The sequence below is a fragment of the Leucopleurus acutus genome (assembly GCF_964270905.1).
Source record: "Leucopleurus acutus genome assembly, chromosome: 4".
In the NCBI taxonomy this organism is placed as follows: Eukaryota; Metazoa; Chordata; class Mammalia; order Artiodactyla; family Delphinidae; genus Leucopleurus; species Leucopleurus acutus.
Window position 1 is genome coordinate 154,482,171 of NC_139146.1, and position 13,150 is coordinate 154,495,320.

At 45.1% G+C, this 13,150-nt stretch overlaps 1 protein-coding gene across 2 annotated transcripts in view; it reads right to left on the bottom strand.

Annotated features, from left to right (window-relative positions):
- FNIP2 (folliculin interacting protein 2) overlaps positions 1–13,150 on the bottom strand; it is a 124,798-nt gene that overhangs the window by 34,016 nt on the left and 77,632 nt on the right. For both annotated transcript variants that reach the window (XM_082838710.1, XM_082838711.1), the window contains one exon: positions 10,346–10,475. In XM_082838710.1, the coding sequence (XP_082694836.1) occupies positions 10,346–10,475 (130 nt within the window). The remainder of the gene's footprint in view (positions 1–10,345; positions 10,476–13,150) is intronic.

The following is a 13,150-nucleotide window of genomic DNA, read 5'->3' on the forward strand; positions in this document are numbered from 1 at the left end:
TTTTTTTTTTTAACCGATACGCAGGCCTCTCACTGCTGGGGCCTCTCCCGTTGCGGAGCACAGGCTCCAGACGCGCAGGCTCAGCGGCCATGGCTCACGGGCCCAGCCGCTCCGCGGCATGTGGGATCTTCCCGGACCGAGGCACGAACCCGTGTCCCCTGCATCGGCAGGCGGACTCTCAACCACTGCGCCACCAGGGAAGCCCCCTTCTTGGTCTTTAACTTGTTCTGTAGTGCCCTGCTCACAGCCTGTAATGTTCCCGTGATTTCCAACATACCCACGTCTTAAAAACATACACACATCAGAAGTTTTATGGTCAGGAAAGCTATCTTATTTTTAAAGGAAAGGAGAAGACATCTTGCCTTAACCTCAGGGGGATATGTCATTGTTTTGCTCCACTTTAAGCAAGATGCAGGAGACTTAGGTGTGGCTGGTAAATCAGTAAAAGTCCTCGCCGACAGACATGGCGCGGGAAGGACATGGTTTCCAGATGCTCTTGTAAATGCTGCCCGTTAAAATAAACCAGCAATTGCTTTCTCTGAGAAATCCCTAGATCCTAATCATCTCATCAGAAAGAAATTCTCGAGGCGCTCTTACCATTTTACTTAACTTCAAACCATGCTCCCTCTTCTTTTCCAGAGTGCTCGTCCTATAACTCTGTTTTTCTGCACCAGTTTACTCCTATTCTGTAGAGGAAATCCTGAGCTTATGCTACACCAATTCTTTCTTACAACCCTTTCTTCTTCGTTATCTCCTATTTCCCCCCTTTTGCAAAAGTAAAATGACTCCATCAGTCCACTCCTCTTTGGCCAATGTGGTCCTTAATAATCAGACTGCAGTGACCACTGAGCCCTCTGCAGATGTGTGTCGGCTTCAGCTCCACCCTAGAAACAGTAGCCAACTGCACCTAGCACAGCGGACGGTGCCGTCTGCCGAATTTCCGAGAAACACCCGCGGCTTTAATAGCGTGCGTGCCTCTTACTCGCTGCCCTATGTCTCTCTGCTGAATTCTAAAGCAACTGAGCTGCATTCAATCTGTCGTCTTGGATCAACCACGCAAACCGGGATAAATCAGGTCATGCGGTATTTGTAAATATACTTTTAAGATCAATCTACAATGAAAGCATGTCTCAGAACGTCTTCAAGAGTTTAATGCACACAACTGCTTCATCCTAGCTTTACCCTCAAGGCGACAGGTAGGGTACACGGACCATTGTGCAAGTGTGAAAACTGGGGCAGAGTGACTAACCAACCTGCTTCAGAACAGAGAGCTTTTCAGTGGCCACGCTGGAGTCACAGCCCAGGGGTTCTGTCTGCTAGCCCTGGCTCGTTGCTTGGGCGCTGGGAGTGGCCAGGGGCTCTGGCGCCACGTCTGACCCATCCACTGGGGGGACGGGCTGGGAGCGGCCACACCAGCTGACAGGCCTTCAAGTCAAGGGAAGACCACGCTACACACTGGATTTTTCAAACAGAATTTTGTTGACACGTGAATGAGCATTTACATACCTTGTAAACACTTCAAGATCCCAAACTGACTATTTAAATACATCTCCGTGACTTGTAATGGGCCTCAGGACTGCTCAGTCTGACTGGTTATGTCAGCTCTGAATGGAGGCGGAATCTATGGGTTATGTTGGTACATATGAAATCGCCATTTCTGCAGGTCAAGGAACATCTCATCAGCGACTCTTTCTGGTTATTCATTTTACAATTCTGGGCCAAAGCCTTTCTGGGGCGTCATAGCTGCTTCTTTAGGGTTTCACCAGCCGCACTAAGGCGGGAATCTGCAGCTTCTCTCCTCCACGGACAGCACCTCTGCGCCAGCGGGTAAACTGCGCCCCGCCGACTCCCCCCACCCGCCGGTCGCCGAAGCTCCCCACGTGGCACGGGGGTCAGCGAGCAACCAACCGTAAGACTGTGAAGATCCTCCCTGGCCGCCCTGCACTCTCGCAGGAACCAGGTCACTGAGTGCGGTGACTTCCTCTCAGAGCCGGAGGCGATCGCATCCCTGGTACCCAGTGTTCTCCGGTCCCGCGTCAGAAACTAATCCCCGCCCACACACCTGCCACAAGGGAGAGACGGGTGGCGACCCCGGTAATCGAAGGGTCTTCGCGAGCACAGTGACCGAAGCTGAGCGCCCGCGGCTCTTCCGTCCTGGGCGTCAGGCAAGGGCGAGTCCAGGACCATCCGTGCACGGCCTGCGCCCCCCCCCACCACCCCGCCCTGCGGGGCTGCTCTCAGGAGGGCCCAGGCTCGCGGTGACGTTCTCCGGGTGCTACCTTGATTCTTAACTGTGTCACCTTTAACTTGCGCTCTGGAAGTGAAGTCTGATGGGGTGATGACGCATGGGCGTGGGCAGGGCAGACGCCAGGCAGCCGAGCACACGGCGCGGGGTCGGAAGCTGGGTCGCTGGCCTGGGGTCAGGCACACACCCACGAGTCCAGAACCAAGGCGGTCCCACAAGGCCCCAAGGCTGGGACCTGGGCCCAGATAGGCGGCGGCGGCAGCAGACTGCACGGCCATGGGAGGGGGGAAGGGCTGGGGCAAGGCATGGACCGAGGGGGAGGCAGCCTGTCTGTCCAGAGCCCACCCCTGTGGAGTCTGCACAACACTTAGCTCTTCGTCCTGAGCCCCAGGGCAGTAAACTATCACAAAGGAAGAGCCTACGGTTCACAACACGATAAAGTACATCAGGGAGTTATTAGAATTCTTTAAAGAGTTTGTTAATATCTCGTTTTGAAAACTGCAGCAACGTTGCAAAGCAAATACTCACAGGCACAGAAACAGAAATTGAATGTAGAGATTGCTGCATTGGATAGAAAATACCCACAACTTTCATATGAAGCTTCAGAAGAAGAAATTATTAGTAATGAAGCCCATTTTAAAATTAAATTTCCGTATAATTGCCGATGTAGTGACACAGTGCGTAAGCAGGCATTCTGAATTATATGCAGCCCATGAAGACGCTTCCAGTTTCTTGTAAGACCTCTGTAAGTCACAGGAAATGGCAGAGGAAACATTAAAATAACCGTGCATAAAGATACATTTAAAATTCAATTCAGACTTACACAAAATGGATGTGTGTGGAAAACTGAATCTTTAGCAAAATGTTCCGTAAGAATCGTCTGATCCAGATGTACTGAAATTTATGTTTTTTTCTTTCTTTTTCTTTAACATCTTTATTTCAGTCTAATTGCTTTACAGTCCTGCTGTATAACAAAGTGAATCAGCTGTATGTGTACATATATCCCCATATCCCCTCCCTCTTGCATCTCCCTCCCTATCCCACCCCTCTAGGTGGTCACAAAGCACCGAGCTGATCTCCCTGTGCTATGCGGCTGCTTCCCACTAGCTATCTATTTTACATTTGGTAGTGTATATATGTCCATGCCACTCTCTCACTTCGTCCCAGCTTACTCTTATCCCTCACTGTGTCCCCAAGTCCATTCTCTACATCTGCGTCTTTATTCCTGTCCTGCCCCTAGGTTCTTCAGAACTTTTTTTTTTTTTAAGATTCCACATGTATGTGTTAGCATACGGTATTTGTTTTTCTCTTTCTGACTTACTTCACTCTGTATGACAGACTTAGGTCCATCCACCTTGCTACAAATAACTCAACTTCGTTTCTTTTTATGGCTGAGTAATATTCCATTGTATATATGTGCCACATCTTCTTTATCCATTCATCTGTCAAGGGATGCTTAGGTTGCTTCCATGTCCTGGCTATTGTAAACAGTGCTGCAATGAACACTATGGTACATGTCTCTTTTTGCACTATGGTTTTCTCCGGGTATATGCCCAGTAGTGGGATTGCTGGGGCATATGGTAGTTCTATTTTTAGTTTTTTAAGGACCCTCCATACTGTTCTCCATGTGGCTGTATCAATTTACATTCCCACCAACAGTGCAAGAGGGCTCCCTTTTCTCCACACCCTCTCCAGCATTTATTGTTTGCAGATTTTTTGATGATGGCCATTCTGACTGGTGTGAGGTGATACCTCATTGTAGTTTTGATTCACATCTCTCTGATGATCAGTGATGTTGAGCATTCTTTCAAGTGTTTGTTGGCAGTCTGTATATCTTCTTGGGAGAAATGTCCGTTTAGGTCTTCTGCCCATTGTTGGATTAGGTTGTTTGTTTTTTTGTTATTGAGCTGCATGAGCTGCTTGTAAATTTTGGAGATTAATCCTTTGTCAGTTGCTTCATTTGCAAATATTTTCTCCCATTCTGAGGGTTGTCTTTTCGTCTTGTTTATGGTTTCCTTTGCTGTGCAAAAGCTTTTAAGTTTCCTTAGGTCCCATTTGTTTATTTTTGTTTTTATTTCCATTTCTCTAGGAGGTGGGTCAAAAAGGATCTTGCTGTGATTTATGTCATATAGCGTTCTGCTTATGTTTTCCTCTAAGAGTTTTAGTGTCTGGCCTTACATTTAAGGTCTTTAATCCATATTGAGTTTATGTTTGTGTACGGTGTTAGGGAATGTTCTAATTTCATTCTTTTACGTGTAGCTGTCCAGTTTTCCCAGCACCACTTATTGAAGAGGCTGTCTTTTTCCATTGTATATTCTAGCCCCCTTTATCAAAGATAAGGTGACCGACCATATGTGCTCGGGTTTATCTCTGGGCTTTCTATCCTGTTCCATTGATCTATATTTCTGTTTTTGTGCCAGTACCATACTGCCTTGATTACTGTAGCTTTGTAGTATAGTCTGAAGTCAGGGAGCCTGATTCCTCCAGCTCCGTTTTTCTTCCTCAAGATTGCTTTGGCTCTTCGGGATCTTATGTCTTTCCATACATATTGTGAATTTTTTTGCTCTAGTTCTGTGAAAAATGCCATTGGTAGTTTGACAGGGGTTGCAATCGAATCTGTAGATTGCTTTGGGTAGTAAAGTCATTTTCACAATGTCGATTTTCCCAATCCAAGAGCATGGTATATCTCTCCATCTATTTGTATCATCTTTAATTTCTTTCATCAGTGTCTTATAGTTTTCTGCATACAGGTCTTTTGTCTCCTTAGGTAGGTTTATTCCTAGGTACTTTATTCTCTTTGTTGCAGTGGTAAATGGGAGTGTTTCCTTAATTTCTCTTTCAGATTTTTCAGCATTAGTGTATAGGAATGCAAGAGATTTCTGTGCATTAATTTTGTATCCTGCTACTTTACCAAATTCATGGATTAGCTCTAGTAGTTTTCTGGTAGCATCTTTAGGATTCTCTATGTATAGTATCATGTCATCTGCAAACAGTGACAGTCTTACTTCTTGTTTTCTGATTTGGATTCCTTTTATTTCTTTTTCTTCTCTGATTGCTGTGGTTAAAACTTCCAAAACTATGTTGAATAATAGTGGTGAGAGTGGGCAACCTTGTCTTGTTCCTGATCTTAGTGGAAGTGCTTTCAGTTTTTCACCATTGAGGACGATGCTGGCTGTGGGTTTGTCATATATGGCCTTTATTATGTTGAGGAAAGTTCCCTCTATGCCTACTTTCTGGAGGGTTTTTATCATAAATCGGTGTTGAATTCTGTCAAGAGCTTTTTCTGCATCTGTTGAGATGATCATGTGGTTTTTCTCCTTCAATTTGTTAATATGGTTTATCACATTGATAGATTTGCATATATTGAAGGATCCTTGCATTCCTGGGATAAACACCACTTGACCGTGGTGTATGATCCTTTTAATGTGCTGTTGGATTCTGTTTGCTAGTATTTTGTTGAGGATTTTTGCATCTATGTTCATCAGTGATATTGGCCTGTAGTTTTCTTTCTTTGTGACCTCTTTGTCTGGCGTTGGTATCAGGGTGATGGTGGCCTCGTAGAATGATTTGGGAGTGTTCCTCCCTCTGCTATATTTTGGAAGAGTTTGAGAAGGATAGGTGTTAGCTCTTCTCTAAATGTTTGATAGAATTTGCCTGTGAAGCCATCTGGTCCTGGGCTTTTGTCCATTGGAAGATTTTTAATCACAGTTTCAATTTCAGTGCTTGTGATTGATCTGTTTATATTTTTTATTTCTTCCTGGTACAGTCCTGGAAAGTTGTTCTTTTCTAAGAATTTGTCCTTTTCTATCAGGTTGTCCATTTTATTTGCATATAGTTACTTGTAGTAATTAATCTCTCATGATCCTTTGTATTTCTGCAGTGTCAGTTGTTACTTCTTTTTCATTTCTAATTTCATTTCCAGTTCTGTTGATTTGAGTCTTCTCCCTTTTTTTCTTGATGAGTCTGGCTAATGGTTTATCAATTTTGTTTATCTTCTCAAAGAGCCAGCTTTTAGTTTTATTGATCTTTGCTATTGTTTCCTTCATTTCTTTTTCATTTATTTCTGCTCTGATCTTTATGTCATCTTTCCTTCTGGTAACTTTGGGGTTTTTGTTCTTCTTTCTCTAATTGCTTTAGGTGTAATGTTAGATTGTTTGAGATTTTTCTTGTTTATTGAGGTAGGATTGTATTGCTATAAACTTCCTTCTTAAAACTGCTTTTGCTGCATCCCATAGGTTTTGGATTGTCGTGTTTTCATTGTCATTTGTCTCTAGGTATTTTTTGATTTCCTCTTTGACTTCTTCAGTGATCTCTTGGTTATTTAGTAATGTATTGTTTAGCCTCCATGTGTTCGTGTATTTTTACGTTTTTTTCCCTGTAATTGAGTTCTAATCTCATAGCGTTGTGGTGGGAAAAGATGCTTGATACGATTTCAATTTTCTTAAATTTATGAAGGCTTGATTTGTTACCCAGGATATGATCTAGCCTGGAGAATGTTCCATGAGCACTTGAGAAGAAAGTGTATTCTGTTGGTTTTGGATGGAATGTCCTATAAAGATCAATTAAGTCCCCATCTTGTTCAATGTATCATTTAAAGCTTGTGTTTCCTTATTCATTTTCATTTTGGATGATCTGTCCATTGGTGAAATTGGCGTGATAAAGTCCCCTACTATGATTGTGTTATTGTCGATTTCCCCTTTTATGGCTGTTAGTATTTGCCGTATGTATTGAGGTGCTCCTATGTTGGGTGCATAAATATTTACAATTGTTATATCTTCTTCTTGGATTGATCCCTTGATCATTATGTACTGTCCTTCTTTGTCTCTTGTAATACTCTGTTTTAAAGTCTATTTTGTCTGACATGAGAATTGCTACTCCAGCTTTCTACTGATTTCCATTTGCATGGAATATCTTTTTCCATCCCCTCACTTTCAGTCTGCATGTGTCCCTAGGTCTGAAGTGGGTCTCTTGTAGACAGCATGTATACAGGTCTTGTTTTTGTATCCATTCAGACAGTGTTTTGGTTGTAGCATTTAATCCATTTACATTTAAGGTAATTATCGATATGTATGTTCCTATTACCATTTTCTTAATTGTTTTGGGTTTGTTATTGTAGGTCTTTTCCTTGTCTTGTGTTTCCTGCCTAGAGAAGTTCCTTTAGCTTTTGTTGTAAAGCTGGTTTGGTGGTGCTGAATTCTCTCAGCTTTTGCTTGTCTGTAAAGGTTTTATTTTCTCCGTCAAATCTGAATGAGACCCTTGCTGGGTAGAGCAATCTTGGTTGTAGGTTTTTCCCTTTCATCACTTTAAATATGTCCTGCCACTCCCTTCTGGCTTGCAGAGTTTCTGCTGAAAGATCAGCCGTTAGCCTTATGGGGATTCCCTTGTGTGCTATTTGTCCTTTTTCCCTTGCTGTTTTCAATATTTTTTCTTTGTACTTAATTTTTGACAGTTTGATTAATATGTGTCTTGGCATGTTTCTCCTTGGATTTATCCTGTATGGGACTCTCTGTGCTTCCTGGACTTGATTAACTATTTCCTTTCCCATATTAGGGAAGTTTTCAACTATAATCTCTTCAAATATTTTCTCAGTCCCTTGCTTTTTCTCTTCTTCTTCTGGGACCCCTACAATTCGAATGTTGGGGCGTTTAATGTTGTCGCAGAGGTCTCTGAGACTGTCCTCAATTCTTCTCATTCTTTTTTCTTTTTTCTGCTCTGTGGTAGTTATTTCCACTATTTTATATTCCAGGTCCCTTATCCGTTCTTCTGCCTCAGTTATTCTGCTATTGATTCCTTCTAGAGAATTTTTAATTTCATTTATTGTGCTGTTCATCATTGTTTGTTTGCTCTTTAGTTCTTCTAGGTCCTTGTTAAACGTTTCTTGCATTTTCTCCATTCTATTTCCAAGATTTTGGATCATCTTTACTATCGTTAGTCTGAATTCTTTTTCCGGTAGACTGCCTATTTCCTCTTCATTTGTTTGGTCTGGTGGGTTTTTACTTTGCTCCTTCATCTGCTGTGTGTTTCTCTGTCTTCTCATTTTGCTTCATTTACTGTGTTTGGGGTCTCCTTTTCGCAGGCTGCAGGTTTATAGTTTCTGTAGTTTTTGGTGTCTGTCCCCAGTGGGTAAGTTTGGTTCAGTGGGTTGTGTAGGCTTCCTGGTGGAGGGGACTAGTGCCTGTGTTCTGGTGGATGAGGCTGGATCTTGTGTTTCTGGTGGGCAGGTCCACATCCGGTGGTGTGTTTTGGGGTGTCTGTGACCTTATTATGATTTTAGGCAGCCTCTCTGCTAATGGGTGGGGTTGTGTTCCTGTCTTGCTAGTTGTTTGGCATAGGGTGTCCAGCACTGTAGCTTGCTGGTTGTTGAGTGGAGCTGTGTCTTAGCGTTGAGATGGAGATCTCTGGGAGAGCTCTCACCCATTGATATTACGTGGAGCTGGGAGGTCTCCAGTGGTCCAATGTCCTGAATTCAGCTCTCCCACCTCAGAGGCTCAGGCCTGACACCCGGCCAGAGCACCGAGACCCTGTCAGTCCCACGGCTGGCTAGTGTTGGGGGGTCTCCTGCAGAGGTGGGGGGTGGCTGTGGCTCACTGCGGGGACAAGGACACTGGCAGCAGAAGTTCTGGGAGGTACTCCTTGGTGTGAGCCCTCCCAGAGTCCGCCATTAGCCTCAAGAAAGAGCCTGTAGCCTCCAGTGCTGGATCACCTCAGGCCAAACAACCCAAAATTTATATTTTTAAGGTTTATTACAAATTTACCTCAATGTTGTTATAACCTATAAAGCTCCAGTAACAGCTTCAATGCGCACAAAGAACTTTCCCAAAATAAAAAAGTGATCAAAAATTATTTATCAGCTTGCATTTGCCAGGAATGACTAATGCTGCTTTCAATTATGTCGACTGACGTACACATTTTGATGACCTAAACAAATGAATGTGCAGAAAAGTGAGCCAGCAAAACCTTATGATGAATGAAGATAGTGACTGAAGTATTACTATATTGATTATATTATATAAAATTTTTACACCAAAACATTTTAGTAATTTATAACTTTGTGATAATAGTCACGTATCACTATTATTTCTATTATATTTTGTAAGTAAAATACTTTTAATGGAAAAGCCTTACATTCATTTTATAGATTATTCTGAAAATGCCTGAAGCCCTGGAACATAATGTTTCTTTAAATACATACAAACAAACAAACAAAACTAACACGTGATGTTAATTTTGGGAGAAGGGGGCCAGCAGCCTGATGCCTGCACACGCCTCGGCTCCCCCGTTTCTCAGCCTGTGCTTTCAGGTGCCCCCCTTCCCGAAGGCTGCCCAAACCCCAAGACCTCCCGCGAGGCTGCGTCCCGCCCCCGAGCCGCACACCCCCATGCCCCTCTGAGCGTTTAGCACTTACCTTCTTCACACCACTGTTTACGTGAGCATCGTCTCTGTGAGCTCCTGAAGTGCAGGCCTGCAGCCAGCTCTTTACCCCTTCTCAGAGCCGACACATGCCGACCTCTATTCACTTACTAAGGTAACCAACTGTCATGTGGGTTTTTCATAGGTAATTAATTCCTTCATTTCTTAATTCCCTTTTAAGTTTTTGGGTTGTAGGAAGAAGAGGTGGGAAGGTACTGATGAAACATCATCATAAGCCAAAAACGTGAGTTTTGCAACATAACTAAACTTTAGATCTGAAAACCAACTGAAATGAAGGCAGAGAATATCTCGATGCTGTCTCTATTCATAATCAGACTGTTGACTGTTTAAGAATTTGTTTCACCAAAAATTAACCATCCTTGAGTTCATATATTTTCAAAGACCACACTGGTGTCACCGTAAGCCATTCCAGCCTTCTAACTTACAAAGGCTACACCTGGAAGGGACCCAGTGCAAAGAGAGCACACACTCACTTTCAATCAATGCCAAATCTACCCAGGTAGTCGCAGTGTCTTTCCCGGAACCTCTCACCTGTGAACTTCCAGGCTGAGCTGAAGCCGAGTGGAAAGCTCCGGCCCGTTTGTGCCGACAGCAAGTGAGTGCAGTGTCCGCCAGCATCGCTGGGCCGCCCGCCCCAGTGCCCTGCACAGCCAGGGGAACCCAGCTCACCTCCTGGGAATGATGCCGTTTTCCAAGCTCGTGGTCTGGCTCCGAAGCCAGCGGCGCTGGTAACTGCTGGAGGAGGACGTAGAGGAGCTTGGAGACGGGAACGGTGTGATCAGAAGGCTGCTCAGGGAGGCTGCGGGAAGAAGATTGGGAAGTTGAGAGCTGGGCTCCAGGAGCCCACGTGCACCTACGTGAAAAATATCTATACAAGCCCTGGGACCTAACCGTACAGGTTCTACCGGCCACAGCCAGCAGGGGGAGCCCTCTCAGGCTGTGGTACAGCCAAGAAAACACCCTTTAAAACGAACAGGGGTCGCCGACACGGCAAGGGCATCGGTGACCAGGCACCAGCCCCACATTCCAAATGTAAACAAACGTTACTCATCCAGTCAGAGGGCAGCCTGCAGATTTCGGATACCACGAAGAGTCCACGGAAGTACTGCTACTGCTGCCCGGGAGCCGGTGCCGCACACGGAGCCGGCTCGCGCGCGTGTCCCCCCTTGACTGCTTGGTCCCCTGTGTCTCGAGGTGGAATCCAGGCGGAAGGGTACTTGCCCCGCAAAGCACCCTCTCCCGCCGCCACCTCCAGATACGCCGCACTTCCGCCCCTCACGACTCCCCCGGCTCTGCAGGAGGCACATCTGCTCCTAGACGTGCTTTCTGCTTGGATGACTCGGCTGCCCTCAGCCGCTCTGCGGCCGCCGCCACCGTGCGTCCCTAGGTGTGGCCGACGCCCAGCCCCACCGGTCCCCGTCAGGGCAGGCAAAGGGCTTCTTTCAAACCCCGGCTGCTTGGAGGAGCTCTGTGGGTTTGGAAGAACAGAGGGACGAAACAGATGTTTTCCCCTTTACCCCCCAGGGTCAAGGAATCAGGACACTGAAACGTTACTCAGTCGGGGGCAGAAGGGAGTGGAATGTGCCAGTCGGCTGGCTGATGTTTGCACAGGCGCATCACAGGGCACCGGGCCGACTTCAGGAAGTGCAGTATACCATGCTCATGGACACCCCTCGGAAGGCAGCTTCTCCACGTGAACGGCCGCACTTTTATTCACACTCTTACAGGCAGATGGAAAGAAGCTGAGTCCCCGACGTGAGTTCTGAAATCCGACTTGCCTGGCTGCGAGTCAAGTGTCTACAACGTGCCAGGCGCTGTTCAGCGCACAGGGATCCCACACGGAGCTGAAGAGCTGTGAGACCAGGGAACCCCCGGCCACAAGGTGAGATGCTAACAACTCAGGTTTCCTTCTGTCCACCGCAGAGGTGCTGTGAGCATCCACAAGATGCTTTTCTTCTGATCCAGTCAACATGCACAGGACATGTGTGATTCCCTGTACCCAGGACAGCGCCTGAGACACAACGGACAATTAATAAACGTCGGCTGAGGTACGGCGTTTCTGTGCTGAAGTGTCACCAGGTGAGGCTGGCTTGTGAGGCTGGACTTCAACCTCCAAAATCAAATCCTGGTTTCAAGTATCAGCGAGTAGGTAATTTTACTGAGAATTTTGAAGGGAGATAGAAGAGAGTTTTTCCTCAAAGTCACACAGTACTACTTAATAATAAAAAAAATCCTAATTAGACATGTCTGCCTCACCCCCAAGTTTTCAAAATCCCTTATAACACCAGAAGATCCTCACCCCCTAGTCCCAAATCTTCAGGGTCCCGTCTCTCTGCCGATCTTATGCTGGGCATAACAGCTCCTTCTTGGCAGGTGGAGGACAGAGGTGAGTTACAGTACTTGTATTAGAAGTACTTTTTTTCCCCCCCGATCACAGAAGCAAGATGGCGATGACCCTGAGGACCACTTCCTTCTGGAAGTCGTATTGCTGCATGATTCAGTTTAGTAAACCAAGTAAGACCCATGCTCTTGTTCAAATCCCAGCTCCGCCACTCACCAGCTGGGACACTTGGGCAGTCCACTTAACCTGTCAGCTTTCTCATCCGTGAAATGGGGGGCAAAAAAGGACCACACCGCAGTACTTTTTGTGAGACCTGCAACCTGCTAGTGGGCTACGAAGTCTTTAGCGGATCAAAACTGGTATTTTAGAAAAGGAGCAGAAAAGAAAATAGAGTAGTTTGCAGCGTTAACATTAATTGGTGACACTTTTGTTTGTTATATATAAAGATGTTTGTTACTGGATCATGATGATGAAATGCATTAGCATGGGTTGCAGACAAAAGAACACTTTGAAAACCACCGACCTATTTCATATGGTTCCTGTGAGGATTAAACAAATGAATACGTGTAAAAATACGTGTAAAGCACTTACCCCAGCACCCCATACAGTAAATGCTAGCTACTCACTCTCTCTGATAATTCTTGGAAAAGGTGGACTAGGTAAGACATTTCAGAGTGCTGAGAGGTCATTAATTCTGATTAATTATGAAAAGAACCAAGAACTTGTAACAGAGACATGAAAAAGGCAAAAAATTAAAATAATAAAAACCCAAGGAGGATGTTCCCTTTATCCCTACTATAAAATGCGGAATAATAATTTTTACGAAATATAATCTAAAGGACTGGCTCAGTGCTCTCCAGCATTTCCTCAAAAATATTTTAATATCATGTAGTAAGGTTTCTATGTAAAAGTTCTGTGGTATATGTCGTCAATCAGATATTCTAGGAAACAATACAGCTACAACTCTCAAATGCAAGAAGAGGCCTAATCTTGGCTTGTACCCTATTGCCATTTTCACGAGAAAAGGGTGGATTCAATCACCACTTAGTGCGTGTGACAGGCCTGGGCCGTGGTCTTCAAGGCAGTGCAACGTGGAGTGGTGCTGGGGCCCTGGTGTACGTCCCCGTCGCCAG